The sequence below is a fragment of the Bombina bombina genome, chromosome 2, assembly GCF_027579735.1.
Source record: "Bombina bombina isolate aBomBom1 chromosome 2, aBomBom1.pri, whole genome shotgun sequence".
NCBI classification, from domain to species: domain Eukaryota; kingdom Metazoa; phylum Chordata; class Amphibia; order Anura; family Bombinatoridae; genus Bombina; species Bombina bombina.
Genome location: NC_069500.1, coordinates 168077732 through 168100570, shown reverse-complemented (window position 1 = coordinate 168100570; position 22839 = coordinate 168077732). Strand labels below are relative to the sequence as shown.

The window sequence follows — 22839 nt, the reverse complement described above, 5'->3', positions numbered from 1 at the left end:
TTTCAGTTAGTCTCTTAGGTATAGGAAAAACGTCAGTACTCGCCGGTACCGCAAAGTATTTATCCAACCTACACAGTTTCTCTGGTATTGCAACAGTGTTACAATCGTTGAGAGCTGCTAAGACCTCCCCTAGTAGTACACGGAGGTTCTCCAATTTAAATTTAAAATTTGAAATATCTGAGTCCAGTCTGTTTGGATCAGAACCGTCACCCACAGAATGAAGCTCTCCGTCCTCATGCTCTGCGAGCTGTGACGCAGTATCAGACATGGCCCTAGCATTGTCAGCGCACTCTGTTCTCACCCCAGAGTGATCACGCTTGCCTCTTAGTTCAGGTAATTTAGACAAAACTTCAGTCATAACAGTAGCCATATCTTGTAATGTTATCTGTAATGGCCGCCCAGATGTACTAGGCGCCAAAATATCACGCACCTCCCGGGCGGGAGATGCAGGTACTGTCGCGTGAGGCGAGTTAGTCGGCATAACTCTCCCCTCGCTGTTTGGTGAAATTTGTTCACATTGTACAGATTGACTTTTATTTAAAGTAGCATCAATACAGTCAGTACATAAATTTCTATTGGGCTCCACCTTGGCATTGGAACAAATGACACAGATATCTTCCTCTGAGTCAGACATGTTTAACACACTAGCAAAAAAACTTACAACTTGGTTATAATCTTTTTTAGCAAAAAAACGCACTGTGCCTCAAAAAGGTACTAACGATTAAATGACAGTTGAAATAATGAACTGAAAAACAGTTATTGCATCAAACTTTAAAACCACACAACTTTTAGCAAAGGTTTGTTCCCATTAGTAAAAAACAACACTAATTAAATTTGTACATAAGAAAACAAAACAACGTTTTTTATACACAGTCACTATAAGAATTCTCACAGCTCTGCTGAGAGAATTTACCTCCCTTCAAAGAAGTTTGAAGACCCCTGAGATCTGTCAGAGCTGAACCGGATCATGCAGGAAATAAAAGTAGCTGACTGGAATTTTTTGATGCGTAGCAAAGAGCGCCAAAAACGGCCCCTCCCTCTCCCACACAGCAGTGAAGAGAAACGAAACTGTCACAATTAAAACAAAAAAAAAAAAACTGCCAAGTGGAAAATAATGCCCAAATAATTATTCACACAGTACCTCAGCAATGTAAACGATTCTACATTCCAGCAAAAACGTTTAACATGAGAATAGTTATCAAAAGGATTAGTGACCTTTAACACAGTAGTTCCGGTGAAATACCATCCCCAGAATACTGAAGTGTATACATACATGTCATTTTAACGGTATGGCAGGCTTTTCTCATCAATTCCATTCAGAAAATAAAAACTGCCACATACCTCAATGCAGATTCATCTGCCCGCTGTCCCCTGATCTGAAGCCTTTACCTCCCTCAGATGGTCGAGAACAGCAATATGATCTTAACGACTCCGGTTAAAATCATAGTAAAAAATCTCTGTCAGATTCTTCCTCAAACTCTGCCAGAGAAGTAATAACACGCTCCGGTGCTATTTTAAAATAACAAACTTTTGATTGAAGTCATAAAAACTAAGTATAATCACCATAGTCCTCTCACACATCCTATCTAGTCGTTGGGTGCAAGAGAATGACTGGGACTGACGTAGAGGGGAGGAGCTATATGCAGCTCTGCTGGGTGAATCCTCTTGCATTTCCTGTTGGGGAGGAGTTATATCCCAGAAGTAATGATGACCCGTGGACTGATCACACATAACAGAAGAAATCAACTTTTCCCAGTATCTATCTCTTTGAAGATAATTGGATTCTCTATATTTATATATCTCTTTGTAGTAGTTGGTAAAAATCTCCAATATTTCTTCAGGGGTATTATAGATCTTATCTTCACTATGTATTCTCTGAAATACCGGGGGTTTATTATTATTTTTGGCTAAGAATGCAAGTAACTTGCCTGATTTGTTTCCCTGCCTATAGTATTTTGCTTGTGTTTTAAGTTCTCTTTGAGTGGTTTCTTTTAAGAGAAATATATCTCTTTCTTTTTTTGCTTTATTATAATTGTCCCAGTTTGATTGTGTTTTAGATTGCAGATATTTATTATAAGAGTTTGTTACAAATTGGGAGACTTGCTTCTCTTTTTCTCTTTGTTTCCTTTTTTGCCTTATATTGTAGGCAAGAATCTGGCCCCTAAGTACCGCTTTACTTGCTTCCCAGAATATAACTGGTTTATCAAGATAATCCTTATTATACTGTTGGTATTCCTCAAATTTGGCTCTAAGCCAATTTTTAAATTTAATATTTGTATATAGATACTTGGGGAAATAAAAACGAGCAAAGAGATCATTATTATTTCTCGTGAAAATTTGTAATGAGATCGGAGCATTGTCTGATAGACATATGGAGTGTATATCAGATTGAAGTTTCTTTTTGGCTATATTATCATCTATCAGAAAAAAATCTATTCTAGATAATGATTTATACACTTTCGACATACAAGAATATTTTCTAGTCTCTGGATTCTGTATTCTCCATATGTCTATCAGGCCAAGGTTTTGAGAGAAAGCTCCTAGTATCCTAGTCTCCATCCGGTCTCTTTTAGTCCTTATTGATTTAAATTTATGTCTAAATCTATCTAGTTGGGAGTGAAAGGTCATGTTAAAATCTCCTCCAATAAGAAAAAACCTGGAGCCATCTGCAGTATCTTCAGTTGGAGGGAGTCCCAAAACTCTTTACACAAGTAATAAGGAGCATAGATATTGCATATTATATAAGCTGTGTTTTCTAATTTTATTTTAAGGATAAGGTATCTACCCTCAGGGTCAATGTCTGATAGCAGAATTTCATAGTTAACTTTTTTTCCAATCAATATAGCTACCCCTTTTTTTCTTTTCTTGCTAGGTGCAGCAATGACACTTTCTACCCAGGCAGATCTTAATTTTTTTGCTTCTTCAAGATTTAAATGTGTTTCCTGAAGTAGCGCAATATCAGTTTTTAATTTCTTTAGGTGTATTATAATAGATTTTCTTTTAATAGGAGATGTTATGCCCCCAACATTCCAAGATATGATTTTTAGTACAGCTGAGCTACTCATGGTTTTTTAAGAAGAAAGGACAAAACAAAAAAAAAAAAAAAAAAAAAAAAAAAAAGGAACCTCTCAGACTCCCCCGTCCCCCCGTCCCCCCCTCATCGATTTCCTTCCCCCCATCCACAAATTACTTCCCATTAAACCGTTATCCCAAAAACCAAGGGAAAACCAAGCAATTTTCAGGTAATTCAATTCATTATCAGTTTAAGCAGTCAACCAGTTAAGGTACATTCTTTTTTGAATTAATGTCTGCAAGGATCTCTCTAACTATCTGAGAGCTTTCTGCTTCTTTTACTTTATCAAAAAGGAAGGTTTGGTTTTGAGCCGAAATGTTTAATCTAGCCGGGTAGATTATGGATGGCTTGTGCACCCTGATTGATTAATTTGGTGCAGAGTGGAGAGAGCTCTTTTCTCTTAAGAGATGTCTCATATGAGAAATCCTGAAAGAGAAGAACTTTAAAGCCATCAATCATGATTGGCTGTTTTTTCCTGAATTGACGCAGGAAAGTAACCCTGTCTTGGAAGTTCAAGAATTTAACCAAAATGGGTCTAGCTTTAAAGTTCGGGCCTCCGTTTTGATTGAAATTCCCCACTCTGTGTGCTCTTTCAACCAAAATGGGTGGAGATATTGGGATATCCATTAACTGTGGTAATATAGTTGAAACAAATTTAATTAAGTCTTCATATTCCCTGCTCTCAGGAAGACCTATAATGCGCAAATTGTTCCTACGGGAACGATTTTCCAGATCTTCTATTTTATTTAATAGTTTGTTAACTGCAAGGCTGTTACTTTCCACTCTGGGTTTAAGAAGATCTTGTGTGTCTTCTAAATCTGACAATCTTTTTTCTGCCTCTTGTAATCTAGTTGCAAACTGTTTGACTTCATTAGTGAGATGTAGTAGGTCTTGTTTGATCTCATCTCTTAAAGATTCAAATTTTGGGGTGAGGGCGTCTGCTATACTTGCTACTAAACCCTGCATGTCGACACATTCAGTGATTTTAGGTGTGGTAATAGAAGATGAGTGAATTTCAGTGGGTGTTTCTGTGAGATTTTTATTCTTCCTCTCTCTTGATTTGGTGGCCATATTTGGAGAAGGATGTGGAGAGTGAGTGGGTGATTTAAGGAATTTATCCATGGGGCATAGTAAGCCGTGTATTTCTTAAGACCCCCTTCTTTATAAAATTCCGGGGGGAGAGGTGAGAGAAAAAAAAAAAAGAGGAAGGAGGGGGGGGGGGAGGGGGGTGAGTGGACCGTGGGTCGTGATGGAAAAAGATAGTGAGTGTGTGGACATGCAAGTAAGCTAAAGAGTGTCACCCTTATGCAGATGTTTCAATTAGCCCAGATCAAAAGTATCCAATATTTCAGTTAAGTTTAATGAGATTAATTTTATGATTGCTATTATCCTGTAACAGTAGTACACTAATCCCAAATATTGGCGGCACTATACAGATAAACAATTTAGCAACAATACTATTATCAGTCACACTTGTTCTTATGACAGCAGCAAATTGCCGCAGGACACCTTTTATATTAAGTATCAATCCGCAACCCCTTATTTAAGCTAGTAAAGGTGTAAGAAAACATAGATAACAAAAAAGAGTAAATTCAGTTAACCACAGGTAATTTAAATTTAAATTCGTTGTTTAACTTAGTCAAACTACTTATCTCTATGCAGTTAGGTATAGTATAACAAGCAGAAAAGTATAGGCAAGAGAGAACAAAGAGCAGGGCAAAATTAATGCATTATTAGATATAAAATAAAAGTCCAAAGTTAAAGCCCTTTCTCAGTAGTTGATCCTTCCAAGCATCAGTCAAGAAAAAAAACTTTGAGCAATGTTTAGTCACTTAGTCTAGCAACAAGCGTAGTATAAATAATATAGTACTAGAGGTGTGAAGCTAGACCCAGTTCCAAACCTTGGTTTTAGGATTGTTCAGATTACTCTGTGTTCTTTGTTTAATTCGACCAGGCTATTTTGTCTTTCTATAGCCGCTTATAATATAACAATGTAGCCGGCAAGGAAGCAGTAAGGCAAAGAGAGGGTAGAAATTATTTAGCAGGGTAAACGGATGCAAAGCAGAAAGTGTTAGCGCAGCGTTGCAAGTAGGGAGGCAGTCCAGCACTAGAAAGCCCACTGTCAGTAGATATCCCTTCAAAAGCACAAGTACAGAAAAGAAAAGCGTTAAGCGTTGTTAAGCCATTTAGCCAGTGAAAGGGCAAGATTCAGTTAGTTGATTTCCAGCTAGAAGTATAGAGTCAGTCCAGAAGTCTGAGACTCGGTTTTGTGCCCATCCAGCCTTGGATATCATACATAGAGAGAAAGTTTTTACATTTTATCTTACCAGTGTTGATCTCTAGGCTGCCGATTGTTTCTGTGGGTTGCTATCAGCTGTTTCCTTATCCTCCAGGGGATCAAAGCAATAACCCACTAGTGCAGCGTATGAAGTAACTTTTACTCTCCAAGTGTACTCGTCCTCTGTGAGAGCAGCAAGTGGTAGATGAAAAAAATCAAGATCAGCAGATGTCGCTCCACTGCAAGCCTGAGGGTGGTGAGTAATAGGAGAAGTCCGGCTGTCAATCTCCCTCACGCAGCATCGGTGGGAGGGAGAGACAGCCTAATTACCTGAGGATGTGTCTGGTTTTACTCCGCAAATGTCGGCTTCTGCAGCGTTCCCTTGGTCCTTTTTAGTGCCAAGTGCGAATATTGTTCACTTGTGAGCCCTTGAGCATTCTCTGCCCAACTGCATTCTCCCAGGAACCAAAGGTAAGGCGCGAATCCTCCGCCTAACAGGAGCTCGCAGGGCTGTGAGGAGCTACCAGAGTTGCGTCCAGTCTCCTCCTCTTCCGGGCGTCTCCAAAAAAAAAACTTATTCTGTTGTCTAGTTAGCAGTTATTCAGCATTACAAGCAATCTCGCTCAGTGCAATTTATTTGTCAGCAAGTCAGTAGATACTTAGCGCTATAAGCATCCATTAGAGATATACAGGCAGGGGTTAACAGACAAGAATCATCAGTGTATCCAAGCGATAACCACGAACACATACAATTTGTGTCGACCTAGTGTAACATAAATATTGTGGAGATCATCAAATGCTTGGCACACATTCTCTGTATTTACCTAGCCCAATATAATATTGTGGAGATCATTGGCGATGTGGTATAAATAGAAAACAGAGTAGCCATTATAAGTGGTAACATTAAGCACTTATTAATACATTTTGTATCTAGTATTAGTAACACAATTGCTCTTAAAACATAGTTACCACTACTGAAAGCTTGATAACTCAGTTACACACCGACATTAGAAAACTGACTGAGAATATTACAATTATACGGCACGAACAAGACAAGCACTATAATAGAATATAGAAGTACCACTAGAGATAGGTCCTATTCAAAAAGTGGATGCACTTACACCCAGAAATAAAATTCAACTGAAACCACGAATGTAATATAACTGCTATGCAGAGAATACTTTATTATACAATTTCAGTTGATTATAGACACTAACATCCACCTTTGCTACTAATCCTCTAATCTCTATATATTGTGCTCAGACCTATATCAATAACTGCCAACATAGCAGTGCATTATAGTGGGATCAATACCATAACAGATAGCCTCGTGATTCACTAGGAAACTATATTGTTCCCTACAACCACTATATACACATATTTAGTGTGGAATCATATTAAGTGAACATTCAACTTTACTTCTACTTTACTAATAGTGGTAATCAGAACCACTTGTAGAAATTAACATAAGTTGTCAAAGTTAATCTCTTCCACGAAAATATACATAATCAAGGCATTGATATAATAACCAAGAGATAACATTTGAGTATAACTATATCAATTTCTCTCTACCTTTTTAATGTTACTTCCCATTTTTTAGCTTTGTTGTGAAATTCAATAAAAGTTAATGTTTTAAACTTAGTTCCAGCCTTGCAATAGTCTGGGCATAGAGTGCTATTTAGGCATTACTGTCTTTGGAACTCTTTCCAAAATGTCTTTTCTAAGACAACTATAGTTTACCTGCAGTTGGTAATTTTACAGGTGATATCAAATGGTTCCTCCAAATTGACTGTGTCAGGGATGGTCTCCAGAGAAAGTCTCACATCTCCATAACCTGGAGCCTAAAAAAAAACAAAAAAACAACAAGAAAGAAAAGATATTTTTTTTACATAAAAATTAAAATTTGAGTCAGGAGTTCAATGGCTGTGAGGGGTATACAGATTGGGCAAACACAACATAGAATGTTATTGTTTACAGATGGTATCATTTTTACCCTAACTTTACCTTTAATCTCTATCCCATCTCTTAGATATACTCGACAAATATAACTCTTGGTCCAATTTTACAATTAATATGAGTGAATCAGTTATAAATATAAATCCTAATACATACCTTAAAGAATATTTCACAAAACCAACTTCTTAATTTTGGGTAAAAGAAAACATTTAGGGATTTTTTTTACTCCCTTCTTTTAAGATTTATTTAATTTTAACTATATTTTACCTACAGATACTAAAATGGAGTTATCAGGTTGGCACTCTATGGGGCATCTTTCTCGATCATCAAATTTGCTTAATTCTCTTTGTATTCTTTGCTGAGGGAGCAACAATCTATTGCTGGGAACCAGCTGAACACATAGGGTGAGCCACCAATCAGTAGACAGCTGCCTCAGAGCTGGCCTAGGTATGTTTTTCAACAAAGGATACCAAGAGAACAAAGCAAATTATATAATAGAAGTAAATAAAAAGTTGTTAAAAATTGCATGCTCTGAATCATGAAATTTAATTTTGACTTTAATGTCCCTTTAAGTACACTGTATATGACTACAAAAAGTACCATTCTTTGTAGCTGGCTTGTCTGTAGTCTTCCTCTTTCCCCTAAGTTGGTTTTCCACACTATGTCTAGTTTTCCAATTACTGTGACCCCTTTGATGACTCCAGCTTTCTCAGCAAATTCTGGCTTAGGCTTTAAGCAGTAAAGGTACTGCCTTGTGTCCATAGGTTGCAAATACGTCTTTGTTCCAAATGTAGATGATCTGGAATACAGACAGGGTTCTGGTCAGTCTTTAATATAACCGCAAGCATTAACCCCTTGGTTTACAGGCAAGGCTAAAAAACACTGCACAACAATTTATTGTAGGTAGGCGTCGTCAAATTAATATCAATCTTAGAAGCCAGATAGAAAACGGAGGACACAGCTACATTCTAGTTTTTTTATGAGCAAGGCAAGGTTTTTGTACATGTATATATCCAGATTAATATATATATATATATATATAAATATAAAAAGTTATGGACCAAGGACACATAAGCATGTTTACATTTATCTAATATAGGTCTAATATATCATAAACAAATGTTACTGGGAGACCCTTACCCTTCACCATTGTTATACACAGTGTTTAGTTCAGACACATTGTACATGATAGATGGTTCCAAAGAAACCTTTTCCATAAACATTGGGGTGGTGGTGATGTTCTGGATCTGAGCTTCCAAAAATACTTCATCTGTCTGTAAAAACCAAGACAGTGAGTTAATAGAGCCATCTGATGCGACAGAAGATGGGAACAATGCAGATTATTATTGAATGTGATTAGTTTCATGCCTGGAAATCAAAGTTATCAGAATTAATGGACGTTCCAACGGCATCCCAAACTTAAGAATTAGGAGCAAGGTTAGTTAAATGGTATAAGTTAGTGAACAATGGTTGTGGGATAGTTTACCTTTGTTGTGTTTAATAACACTTCATAATGTAAGTTTATCACTGAGTGAAAAGAAGATGAGCATACGTATGTATGACTTACTCTGTATGACACATGAACATAAAAAACATAACTATGAAAGAACCACATGAATAAATCTGTGCTTCCAAATGTCTGCAAAGTTTAAAACACAGTCCAAGATTCACATAGAAAAAAAATAGTTAATTAGAAGATAATCAGTGTACAGACTTTTAGAGGTGTGTGGAAATTTTCAACAGCAAAGAAAAGCAGTATACGATCTGTCCATGGTACAAGTAAAAGGGCTTTTATTGAAGATTCATTAAAAGCATGAAGAGTACATCACATCAAGAACGGAGGTGCTGTGAAAAGAAACGGCTTATGCGTTTCAGCTGAAGCCGTAGTCATAGCCTAATGTTTCCAGTTCACAATACCTATTTAAGAACATAGTGCATCTCTCATTGGTTAAATACAAATTAACATACAAACCTCCATTTAAAGTGACATTGTTATGATAATGTAGAGTATATACATCTAACAACACATAATAGGTGCAACATACTAAACAAAGATATCTATCTACACTAGAACAAGTAATTTTGCTAAAATATTATGTTATCCTATGTTATGTGCTAATATGAAAAAACACAACACGTTCATAAAGTTACATAGTTCACCTGCTTATACACTTTATAGACTCTGGGTAGATAGTGACTAATGCAAGTCATATATTATTTATTTATTAAATGTATATATTTATTTATTTACTTGTATACCCAAAGAACAAGAAAGGGCTGGCAAGTTAGAAAGTTTATGCCCATATATATTGTGGGGGAGGCAGGAATGCAGATCATTGCCAATAATCAATCAGCTCATGCTCAGAGTTCAACCCTAATGGGACTCGAGTTTTCTATTTGAATATCCAGTACATCTCCTGTCTCCCCAGAGAATTAGTAAGTTCCACAAATTCACAAGGTCTGCAGCGTGACCTTCCACATCTAAACATACCCTTATGCATTAACCACGATGAAGTTCTATTACTGGTACTACTCTTGCAAAGCTGTGAAGGAGCCACATAATTGGCTATTGTCTTTGCCTTTCTCTAGGAGCATCTAATACCCCTACCAACCACTGGAACCAGCAGGTCATCTGCTGCCAAAAGGGCAAAGTGTTTACGTATAATTTTGCAAATATGATCGTACTGGTTACTAATTGGTAACAAAAGATACTCCCTCAAATGATTTCTTAGTTGTTACTCTATCTCCAAGGAGCTCAGATCTATCCACCTTATCCACTTCACGTTTGGCTCTCCTAATAACTGAATCTCTATATCCCCTTTCTTTTAGTCTATTACTCAGACCTAGAGCTTCCTCATTGAAAGAATCTATTCCAAAACATTTTCTCTTCACTCTAGAGAACTGACCCATTGCTACTGCAAAAGCCACGGGATGACAACTGTTTGCCCTTCAAAGGGTGTTCCCTGAAATAAGTTTACTATACACTCTAGTGTTAACTCATCTACCTACTTCACCCAAATCTAGATAGTCAAATCTAGATAGTTAATAGACTCTTTGCGAAACTCAAACGTAAATCTCAGACCCAAATTATTACTGTTTATCTAATCAATAAAAAGTCTTGCTCTGTCTAAACCCCCATTCCAAATAAGAAGCAGGTTGTCTATGAATCTTCTATTGACTAGGATATTTGACCTGAAGGGGTTTGTATCTCCAAAGATTTAGGACTCCTCCCACCAACCCATAAAAAGGTTCGCGTAGGAGGGGGCAAAGGTAGCCCCCATCGCAGTCCCACATCTCTGGAGATAAATGTCTCCCTCAAAGTCAAAGTAATTATGGGTCAACAGAAAAAGTGTCACTTGCAATACATATTTTTGAAAATCAATAGAGTAGTCAGTATAGTGACCCAAAAAATGTTTTCAATGCCTTTATACCCAAATCATGCTGGATAGATGAGTATAAAGCACACACATCAATCCCCATTCAAAGTCATTAACAATATTTAGAAAATGTTTGTGTCACGCAAAATACTGGGTAGTTTACTAAAAAAAATATACGTCCAACCATAGTGAAAGGCGCTTAAAAAGAGAGCCTATACCACTCACTATGGGTCTTCCCTGTTTGTTGGTAAGGGAAATTATGGACCTTTGGCAAGTGGTAAAATATGGGCAGGGAAGACCGATAGTGAGTGGTATAGGCTCTCTTTTTGAGCACCTTTCACTATGGTTAAATATTACAACTTTTGGTTAAAAAACTATCCAGCATGATTTGGGCATAATGGCATTGAAACATTTTTTGGGTCACTATACTTTACTACTCTATTGATTTTCAAAAATATGTATTGGAAGTGACATTTGGAACAGGGGGTTTAGACAGAGCAAGACTTTTTATTGATGAGATAAACAGTAATGATTTGGGCCTGAGATTTCAAGTAAGTAGATGAGCTAACACTAGAGTGTATCATAAACTTATTTCAGGGAACACCCTTTTAAGGTCAAACAGTTGTCATCCCCCACAGGTGGCTTATGCAGTAGCAAAGGGTCAGTTCTAGAAAATTGAAAGGGAAATTGCTCTGGATATAGAGATTCAGTTATTAGAAGAGCCAAACGTGAAGTGGATAAGGTGGATAGATCTGAGCTCCTTGGATATAGAGTAACAGCTAATAAAACATTTGAGAGAGTATCTTCTGTTACCAATTATAGTAACAAGTATGATCGTATCTGCAAAATAATACGTAAACACTTTGACCTTTTGGCAGCAGATGACCTGCTGGTTCCAGTGGTTGGTAGGGGTATTAGATGCTCCAATAGAAAGGCAAAGATAATAGCCAATTATGTTGCTCCTTCACAGCTTTGCAAGAGTAGTACCAGTAAAATAACTTCATTGTGGTTAATGCATAAGGGTATGTTTAGATGTGGAAGGTCACGCTGCAGACCTTGTGAATTTGTGGAATTTACTAATTCCTTTACATCCTGTGTGACCCAAGAAACCTTTCCAATTACCAATTGCGTTAATTGTACATGTGACCATGTCATTTATCTTATTACCTGCAAATCATGTTCTTTAAAGTATGTTGGCCTAACAACACAAGATGTCAACTCTAGGATAAGGGAGCATCTCTCCACTATCAATATGGGTAAGGCAAAAACGCCTTTGGTACAACATTTTGTATTGAAACATGATAGCAGAGTTGACACTTTTTTCTGGCAAATAATTGAAAAGGTTACAGTACCAAAAGGGGGAGACAGACTCAAGCTTCTGTGGAGACAGGAGATGTACTAGATATTCAAATTGAAAACTCGAGTCCCATTAGGGTTGAACTCCGAGTATGATCTGATTAATTATTGGCAATGATCTGCAATCCTGCCTCCCCCCGCAATAGCTTGAGCCAGTTTTCTTGATACCTATACTGCCTCCCCCCTACTGTATATATATATATATATATATATATATATATATATTTCTTTCATGTAATTAGCAAGAGTCCATGAGCTAGTGACGTATGGGATATACATTCCTACCAGGAGGGGCAAAGTTTCCCAAACCTCAAAATGCCTATAAATACACCCCTCACCACACCCACAAATCAGTTTTACAAACTTTGCCTCCCATGGAGGGGGTGAAGTAAGTTTGTGCTAGATTCTACGTTTATATGCGCTCCGCAGCAGGTTGGAGCCCGGTTTTCCTCTCAGCGTGCAGTGAATGTCAGAGGGATGTGAAGAGAGTATTGCCTACTTGAATTCAATGATCTCCTTCTACGGGGTCTATTTCATAGGTTCTCTGTTATCGGTCGTAGTGATTCATCTCTTACCTCCCTTTTCAGATCGACGATATACTCTTATATATACCATTACCTCTACTGATTCTCGTTTCAGTACTGGTTTGGCTTTCTACTACATGTAGATGAGTGTCCTGGGGTAAGTAAGTCTTATTTTTGTGACACTCTAAGCTATGGTTGGGCACTTTTATATAAAGTTCTAAATATTTGTGTTTAAACATTTATTTGCCTTGATTCAGGATGTTCAATATTCCTTATTTCAGACAGCCAGTTTCATTATTTGGGATAATGCATTTGAATAATCAATTTTTTCTTACCTTAAAATTTGACTTTTTTTCCCTGTGGGCTGTTAGGCTCGCGGGGGCTGAAAATGCTTCATTTTTCATTCTTGGCGCGGACTTTTTTGGCGCAAAAAACTTTCTTTGTTATTTCCGGCGTCATACTTGTCACCGGAAGTTGCGTCATTTTTTGACGTTTTTTTGCGCCAAAAGTGTCGGCGTTACCGGATGTGGCGTCAATTTTGGCGCTAAAAGCATTTAGGCGCCAAATAATGTGGGCGTCTTTTTTGGCGCTAAAAAATATGGGCGTCATTATTGTCTCCACATTATTTAAGTCTCATTGTTTATTTGCTTCTGGTTGCTAGAAGCTTGTTCACTGGCATTTTTTCCCATTCCTGAAACTGTCATTTAAGGAATTTGATCAATTTTGCTTTATATGTTGTTTTTTCTATTACATATTGCAAGATGTCTCAGATTGACCCTGAATCAGAAGATACTTCTGGAAAATCGCTGCCTGATGCTGGATCTACCAAAGTTAAGTGTATTTGCTGTAAACATGTGGTATCTGTTCCTCCAGCTGTTGTTTGTAATGAATGTCATGACAAACTTGTTAATGCAGATAATATTTCCTTTAGTAATGTTACATTACCTGTTGCTGTTCCATCAACATCTAATACTCAGAGTGTTCCTGTTAATATAAGAGATTTTGTTTCTAAATCCATTAAGAAGGCTATGTCTGTTATTCCTCCTTCTAGTAAACGTAAAAGGTCTTTTAAAACTTCTCATTTTTCAGATGAATTTTTAAATGAACATCATCATTCTGATTCTGAAAATGATTCCTCTGGTTCAGAGGATTCTGTTTCAGAGGTTGATGCTGATAAATCTTCATATTTATTAAAAATGGAATTTATTCGTTCTTTACTTAAAGAAGTCTTAATTGCATTAGAAATAGAGGAATCTGGTCCTATTGATACTAAATCTAAACGTTTAAATAAGGTTTTTAAATCTTCTGTAGTTATTCCAGAAGTTTTTCCTGTCCCTGATGCTATTTCTGAAGTAATTTCCAGGGAATGGAATAATTTGGGTAATTCATTTACTCCTTCTAAACGTTTTAAGCAATTATATCCTGTGCCATCTGACAGATTAGAGTTTTGGGACAAAATCCCTAAGGTTGATGGGGCTATCTCTACTCTTGCTAAACGTAATACTATTCCTACGGCAGATAGTACTTCCTTTAAGGATCCTTTAGATAGGAAAATTGAATCCTTTCTAAGAAAAGCTTACTTATGTTCAGGTAATCTTCTTAGACCTGCTATATCTTTAGCGGATGTTGCTGCAGCTTCAACTTTTTGGTTGGAAGCTTTAGCGCAACAAGTAACAGATCATAATTCTCATAGCATTGTTAATCTTCTTCAACATGCTAATAATTTTATTTGTGATGCCATCTTTGATATCATTAGGGTTGATGTCAGGTATATGTCTCTAGCTATTTTAGCTAGAAGAGCTTTATGGCTTAAAACTTGGAATGCCGATATGTCTTCTAAGTCAACTTTGCTTTCCCTTTCTTTCCAGGGTAATAAATTATTTGGTTCACAGTTGGATTCTATTATTTCAACTGTTACTTGGGGGGTAAGGAACTTTTTTACCACAGGATAAAAAATCTAAAAGTAAATTTAGGTCTACTAATCGTTTTCGTTCCTTTCGTCACAATAAGGAACAAAAGCCTGATCCTTCCCCTACAGGAGCGGTATCAGTTTGGAAACCATCTCCAGTCTGGAATAAATCCAAGCCTTTTAGAAAGCCTAAGCCAGCTCCAAAGTCAACATGAAGGTGCGGCCCTCATTCCAGCCCAGCTGGTAGGGGGCAGATTATGATTTTTCAAAGAAATTTGGATCAATTCGATTCACAATCTTTGGATTCAGAACATTGTTTCACAAGGGTACAGAATAGGCTTCAAGATAAGGCCTCCTGCAAGAAGATTTTTTCTTTCCCGTGTCCCAGTAAATCCAGTGAAGGCTCAAGCATTTCTGAAATGTGTTTCAGATCTAGAGTTGGCTGGAGTAATCATGCCAGTTCCAGTTCTGGAACAGGGGCTGGGGTTTTACTCAAATCTCTTCATTGTACCAAAGAAGGAGAATTCCTTCAGACCAGTTCTGGATTTAAAAATATTGAATCATTATGTAAGGATACCAACATTCAAAATGGTAACTATAAGGACTATTCTGCCTTTTGTTCAGCAAGGGCATTATATGTCCACAATAGATTTACAGGATGCATATCTGCATATTCCGATTCATCCAGATCACTATCAGTTTCTGAGATTCTCTTTCCTAGACAAGCATTACCAAATTGTGGCTCTGCCGTTTGGCCTAGCAACAGCTCCAAGGATTTTTACAAAGGTTCTCGGTGCCCTTATGTCTGTAATCAGAGAACAGGGTATTGTGGTATTTCCTTATTTGGACGATATCTTGGTACTTGCTCAGTCTTCACATTTAGCAGAATCTCATACGAATCGACTTGTATTGTTTCTTCGAGAACATGGTTGGAGGATCAATTTACCAAAAAGTTCATTGATTCCTCAGACAAGGGTAACCTTTTTAGGTTTCCAGATAGATTCAGTGTCCATGACTCTGTCTCTGACAGACAAGAGACGTCTAAAATTGGTTTCAGCTTGTCGAAACCTTCAGTCTCAATCATTCCCTTCGGTAGCCTTATGCATGGAAATTCTAGGTCTTATGACTGCTGCATCGGACGCGATCCCCTTTGCTCGTTTTCACATGCGACCTCTTCAGCTCTGTATGCTGAACCAGTGGTGCAGGGATTATACAAAGATATCTAAATTAATATCTTTAAAACCGATTGTACGACGCTCTCTGACGTGGTGGACAGACCACCATCGTTTAGTTCAGGGGGCTTCTTTTGTTCTTCCGACCTGGACTGTGATTTCAACAGATGCAAGTCTGACAGGTTGGGGAGCTGTTTGGGGGTCTCTGACAGCACAAGGGGTTTGGGAATCTCAGGAGGTGAGATTACCAATCAACATTTTGGAACTCCGTGCAATTTTCAGAGCTCTTCAGTCATGGCCTCTTCTAAAGAGAGAGTCGTTCATTTGTTTTCAGACGGACAATGTCACAACCGTGGCATATGTCAATCATCAAGGAGGGACTCACAGTCCTCTGGCTATGAGAGAAGTATCTCGAATACTGGTATGGGCGGAATCCAGTTCCTGTCTAATTTCTGCGGTTCGTATCCCAGGTATAGACAATTGGGAAGCGGATTATCTCAGTTGCCAAACGTTACATCCGGGCGAATGGTCTCTTCACCCAGAGGTATTTCTTCAGATTGTTCAAATGTGGGGACTTCCAGAAATAGATCTGATGGCTTCTCATCTAAACAAGAAGCTTCCCAGGTATCTGTCCAGATCCAGGGATCCTCAGGCGGAGGCAGTGGATGCATTGTCACTTCCTTGGAAGTATCATCCTGCCTATATCTTTCCGCCTCTAGTTCTTCTTCCAAGAGTGATTTCCAAGATTCTAAAGGAGTGCTCGTTTGTTCTGCTGGTGGCTCCAGCATGGCCTCAAAGGTTTTGGTATGCGGATCTTGTCCGGATGGCCACTTGCCAACCGTGGACTCTTCCGTTAAGACCAGACCTTCTATCGCAAGGTCCTTTTTTCCATCAGGATCTCAAATCCTTAAATTTGAAGGTATGGAGATTGAACGCTTGATTCTCAGTCATAGAGGTTTCTCTGACTCTGTGATTAATACTATGTTACAGGCTCGTAAATATGTATCTAGGAAGATATATTATCGAGTCTGGAAGATTTACATTTCTTGGTGTTTTTCTCATTTTTCTTGGCATTCTTTTAGAATTCCTAGAATTTTACAGTTTCTTCAGGATGGTTTGGATAAAGGTTTGTCTGAAAGTTCCTTGAAAGGACAAATCTCTGCTCTTTCTGTTCTTTTTCACAGAAAGATTGCTAGTCTTCCTGATATTCATTGTTTTGTACAAGCTTTGGTTCGTATAAAACCTGTTATTAAGTCAATTTCTCCTCCTTGGAGTTTGAATTTGGTTCTGGGGGCTCTTCAAGCTCCTCCGTTTGAACCTATGCATTCGCTAGACATTAAATTACTTTCTTGGAAAGTTTTGTTTCTTTTGGCCATCTCTTCTGCTAGAAAAGTCTCTGAATTATCTGCTCTTTCTTGTGAGTCTCCTTTTCTGATTTTTCATCAGGATAAGGCAGTGTTGCGAACTTCTTTTAAATTTTTACCTAAGGTTGTGAATTCTAACAACATTAGTAGAGAAATTGTGGTTCCTTCATTGTGTCCTAATCCTAAGAATTCTAAGGAAAAGTCGTTGCATTCTTTGGATGTATTTAGAGCTTTGAAATATTATGTTGAAGCTACTAAGGATTTCCGAAAGACTTCTAGTCTATTTGTTATCTTTTCCGGTTCTAGGAAAGGTAAGAAGGCTTCTGCCAGTTCTTTGGCATCTTGGTTAAAATCTTTGATTCATCATGCTTATGTCGAGTCGGGTAAAACTCCGCCTCAAAGGATTACAGCTCATTCTACTAGGTCAGTTTCTACTTCCTGGGCGTTTAGGAATGAAGCTTCGGTTGATCAGATTTGCAGAGCAGCCACTTGGTCTTCTTTGCATACTTTTACTAAATTCTACCATTCTGATGTGTTTTCTTCTTCTGAAGCAGTTTTTGGTAGAAAAGTACTTCAGGCAGCTGTTTCAGTTTGATTCTTCTGCTTATATTTTCAGTTTTTTTCATTATAAGATTTAAACTTTGCTTGGGTGTGGATTATTTTTCAGCGGAATTGGCTGTCTTTATTTTATCCCTCCCTCTCTAGTGACTCTTGCGTGGAAGATCCACATCTTGGGTATTCATTATCCCATATGTCACTAGCTCATGGACTCTTGCTAATTACATGAAAGAAAACATAATTTATGTAAGAACTTACCTGATAAATTCATTTCTTTCATATTAGCAAGAGTCCATGAGGCCCACCCTTTTTGTGGTGGTTATGATTTTTTTGTATAAAGCACAATTATTCCAATTCCTTATTTTTTATGCTTTCGCACTTTTTTTCTTATCACCCCACTTCTTGGCTATGCGTTAAACTGATTTGTGGGTGTGGTGAGGGGTGTATTTATAGGCATTTTGAGGTTTGGGAAACTTTGCCCCTCCTGGTAGGAATGTATATCCCATACATCACTAGCTCATGGACTCTTGCTAATATGAAAGAAATGAATTTATCAGGTAAGTTCTTACATAAATTATGTTATATATATATATATATATATATATATATATATATATATATATATATATATATATATATATGTATGAATAAACTTTCTAACTTGCCAGCCCTATCTTGATCCTTAGGTATACAATTGAATATATAAATTTAGTAAAGAAATATTATGCGACTTGTATATCATGCAATGTACATAATTGCATTAGTCACTATCTACCCAGAGTGTATATGCAGATGAACTATGCAATTTTATGAATGTGTTGAGTTTTTTCATATTAGCACATAACATAGGCTAACAAAATATGCTAGAAAAATTACTTGGGCTAGTGTAAGATAGATAACTCTGTTTAGTATGTTGTACCTATTATGTGTTGTTAGATGTATATACTCCACATTATCATAACAATGTCACTTTAAATGGAGGTTTGTATGTTAATTTGTATTTAACCAATGAGAGATGCAATATGTTCTTAAATAGGTATTGTGAACTGTAAACATTAGGCTATGACTACAGCTTCGGCTGAAATGCGTAAGCCGTTTCTGTTCACAGCACCTCCATTCTTGATGTTATGTACTCTTCATGCTTTTAATGAATCTTCAATAAAAAGGAAATGTATTCTTACCTGATAAATTTGTTTCTTTTACGATACAATGAGTCCACGGATTTCATCCTTACTTGTGGGATATCGCCTCCTGGTCAGCAGGAGGAGGCAAAGAGCACCACAGCAGAGCTGTATATATAGCTCCTCCCTTCCCTCTCCCGTCATTCGACCGAAGTTAGGAAGAGAAAGGAAAAGCCAAGGTGCAGAGGTGACTGAAGTTTAACAAAATTAAAAACCTGTCTTAGAAAAACAGGGTGGGCCGTGGACTCATCGTATCGTAAAAGAAACAAATTTATCAGGTAAGAATAAATTTCCTTTTCTTTTACAAGATACGATGAGTCCACGGATTTCATCCTTACTTGTGGGATACAATACCAAAGCTATAGGACACGGATGAAACGGGAGGGACAAGACAGGGAACCTAAACAGAAGGCACCACTGCTTGAAGAACTTTTCTCCCAAAAACAGCCTCAGACGAGGCAAAAGTATTGAATTTGTAGAATTTGGAAAAAGTATGAAGAGACGACCAGGTTGCAGCTTTGCAAATCTGTTAAACAGAAGCATCCTTTTTGAATGCCCATGAGGAACCCACAGCCCTAGTAGAATGAGCCATAATTTGTTCAGGAGGCTGCTGTCCAGCAGTCTCATATGCAAAACGGATGATACTCTTCAGCCAAAAAGAAAGAGAGGTAGCCATAGCTTTCTGACCCCTACGCTTCCCTGAAAAAACGTCAAACAAGGAAGACGATTGACGAAAATCCTTAGTCGCCTGTAAGTCGCCTGTAAGTAGAATTTCAAGGCACGGACCACTTCCAGAATGAAAAATAAGATAAGGTTGTAATGTTGAAAGCTCAGAAACTCTACGAGCAGAAGAAATAGCAACCAAAAATAAAACTTTCCAAGATAACAACTTAATATCTAAGGAATGCATAGGTTCAAACTGAACCCCTTGAAGAACATTAAGAACTAAATTCAAACTCCAAGGAGGAGCAATTGGTCTAAACACAGGCCTGATTCTAGTCAGAGCCTGACAAAAAGATTGAACATCTGGAACATCTGCCAGACGCTTGTGTAACAAAATAAACAAAGCAGAAATTTGTCCCTTTAAGGAACTTGCTGATAACCCCTTCTCCAATCCTTCTAGGAGAAAGGTCAGAATCCTAGGAATCCTAACTTTATTGGTGTGAATCCAAGGGTTACTCATGGAGTAAAGATATTTACGCCATATCTTATGATAGATTTTTCTAGTGACAGGCTTTCTAGCAAAATCCTAGGAATCCTAACCCTACTCCATGAGTAGCCCTTGGATTCGCACCAATAAAGATATTTACCCATATCTTGTGGTAAATCTTTCTAGTAACAGGCTTACGTGCCTGAATCAAAGTATCAATGACCGCATCAGAGAGCCCTCGCTTAGATAAAATTTAAGCGTTCAATCTCCAAGTAGTTAGCTGCAGAGAAACTAGATTTGGATGATGGAAGGGTCCCTGAATTAGAAGGTCTTTCCTCAAAGGAAGCTTCCACGGAGGCTGAGATGACATGTTCACCAGATCGGCATACCAAGTCCTGCGAAATCACGCAGGAGCGATGAGGATCACCGAAGCCCTTTCCTGTTTGACTCGAGCAATCACCCAGGGAAGGAGAGCAAATGGAGGGAACACATAAGCTAGGTTGAACGACCAGGGCACCGCCAAGGCATCTATCAGTTCAGCCTGGGGATCCCTGGACCTGGACCCGTATCTCGGAAGCTTGGCATTCTGACGATGCCATAAGATCCAACTCCGGCCTGCCACATCTGAGAATCAGATTGGCAAATACCTCCGGATAGAGTTCCCATTCCCCCGGATGAAAAGTCTGTCTGCTCAGAAAATCCGCTTCCCAGTTTTCCACTCCTGGAATGTGGATTGCTGACAGATAACAAGAGTGAGCCTCCGCCCACTGAATTATCTTGGCTACTTCTGTCATCGCTAAGGAGCTCCTTGTTCCTCCCTGATGATTGATGTAAGCTACAGTCGTAATGTTGTCCGACTGGAATCTGATGAACTTGGCCGAAGCCAACTGAGGCCAAGCCTGAAGTGCATTGAATATTGCTCTCAACTCTAGGATATTGATGGGAAGTAGAGACTCCGATTGAGACCATACACCCTGAGCCCTCAGGGAGTTCCAGACTGCTCCCCATCCTATCAGGCTGGCGTCCGTTGTCACTATCACCCAAGAGGGTCTGTGGAAGCATGTCCCCTGGGACAGATGGTCCAGCGACAACCACCATAGAAGAGAGTCCCTAGTCTCCTGATCTAGATGTATTTGAGGAGACAAATTGGGTAATCTCCATTCCACTGTCTGAGCATGCTCAGTTGCAGAGGTCTGAGATGAAAACGAGCAAACGGAATGATGTCCATTGCCGCTACCATCAATCCAATTGCTTCCATGCACTGAGCCACTGACGGCCGAGGATTGGACTGAAGGGTTATGCATGTACTCAGAATCTTTAACTTTCTGACCTCCGTCAAAAAGATCTTCATGGATAGATTAGAGTTCCCAAGAAAGGAACCCTTGTCTGTGGAACTAGCAAACACTTTCCAGATTCACTTTCCACCCGTGAGTCGGTATGAGACTTTGCTAGCTGATAAGACGACGCCTGGATCAGAATATCGTCCAGATAAGGTGCCACTGCAATGCCCCACGGCCTTAGAACCGCCAGCAGAGACCCCAGAACTTTTGTGAAAATTCTGGGTGCCGTGGCCAGACCGAAAGGAAGAGCCACAAACTGAAAATGTTTGTCCAGAAAGGCAAACCTCAGGAACTTGTGATGATCTCTGTGGATAGGAACATGAAGATATGCATCCTTTAGATCCACGGTAGTCATAAATTGACCCTCCTGAATCAATGGAAGAATGGTACGAATAGTTTCCATCTTGAAGGATGGAACTCTGAGAAACTTGTTTAGACTTTTGAGGTCTAAAATAGGTCAGAAAGTTCCCTCTTTTTTGGGAACTACGAAGAGATTTGAGTAAAACCCTTGTCCCTGTTCCTGTATTGGAACGGGACATATTACTCCCATGGAGGAGAGATCTCTTACACATCGTAAGAACGCCTCTCTCTTTATCTGGTCTACAGACAATCGTGAAAGAAGAATCCTTCCTCTGGGGAAGGAATTTTTGAACTCCAACTGATACCCTTGAGACACAATTTATAGTGTCCAGGGATCCTTAACGTCTCTTATCCACGTCTTCCCTTTGTAAGGAATAGCCAAAAGCTTAGACTTGGACGACACATCCGCAGACCAAGACTTTAACCATAAAGCCCGACGTGCTAAGATGGCAAAACCCGAACTCTTAGCCGCCAATTTAGTAATCTGCAGAGAAGCATCCGTAATAAACAAATTAGCTAACTTAAGAGCTTTAATTCGATCCTGTATCTCTTCCAAGGGAGTCTCTGTCTTAAGAGACTCCTCTAGAGCATCAAACCAGAAAGCAGCCGCACTGGTCACAGTAACAATGCAGGCCGCCGGTTGTAAAAGAAATCCCTGGTGGACATAAACCTTCTTAAGAAGACCCTATAACTTCTTATCCATAGGGTCTTTAAAGGCACAACTATCCTCGATAGGAATAGTAGTTCGCTTAGCCAGGGTAGAAATAGCCCCCTCTACTTTAGGGACCGTCTGCTAAGAATCCCTAATAGCGTCGGCAATAGGATACATCTTTTAAAATACAGGTGAAGGAGAAAAAGGAATACCTGGTCTTCCCCATTCCATTGCAATAATCTCCGAAGTCCTTTTAGGAACTGGAAAGACATCTGAGTAAGAAGGAACTTCCAAATATTTGTCTAACTTACTCAATTTCTCTGGCGGGACTATGATGGAGTCACAGTCATCCAAAGTAACCAACACCTCTCTCAGTAATAAACGGAGGTTGTTCAAGCTTAAACCTGAAGGCAACCACATCAGGATCAGTCAAGGGCAAAGCACTCCCTGCTTCAGAGAGTTCACCCTCAGAGAGTACCTCCGTACTTTCCAACTCAAAGCCCCTGGAGGGTGCATCCGCAATCGCCACTATGGAATCAGTGGCAGAAGTGCCCACATAGGTGTCCCTTCTTGTACGCTTGCCGTGCGA

The 22839-nt window shown here is 38.7% G+C and overlaps 1 protein-coding gene across 4 annotated transcripts in view; it reads right to left on the bottom strand.

The window, feature by feature from the left end:
- TRAPPC13 (trafficking protein particle complex subunit 13) overlaps positions 1-22839 on the bottom strand; it is a 126505-nt gene that overhangs the window by 17951 nt on the left and 85715 nt on the right. For all 4 annotated transcript variants that reach the window (XM_053701336.1, XM_053701337.1, XM_053701338.1 and 1 more), the window contains 3 exons: positions 8448-8581; positions 7908-8106; positions 7092-7192 (listed from right to left, as the gene is read on the bottom strand). In XM_053701336.1, coding sequence (XP_053557311.1) covers positions 7092-7192; positions 7908-8106; positions 8448-8581 — 434 coding nt within the window. The remainder of the gene's footprint in view (positions 1-7091; positions 7193-7907; positions 8107-8447; positions 8582-22839) is intronic.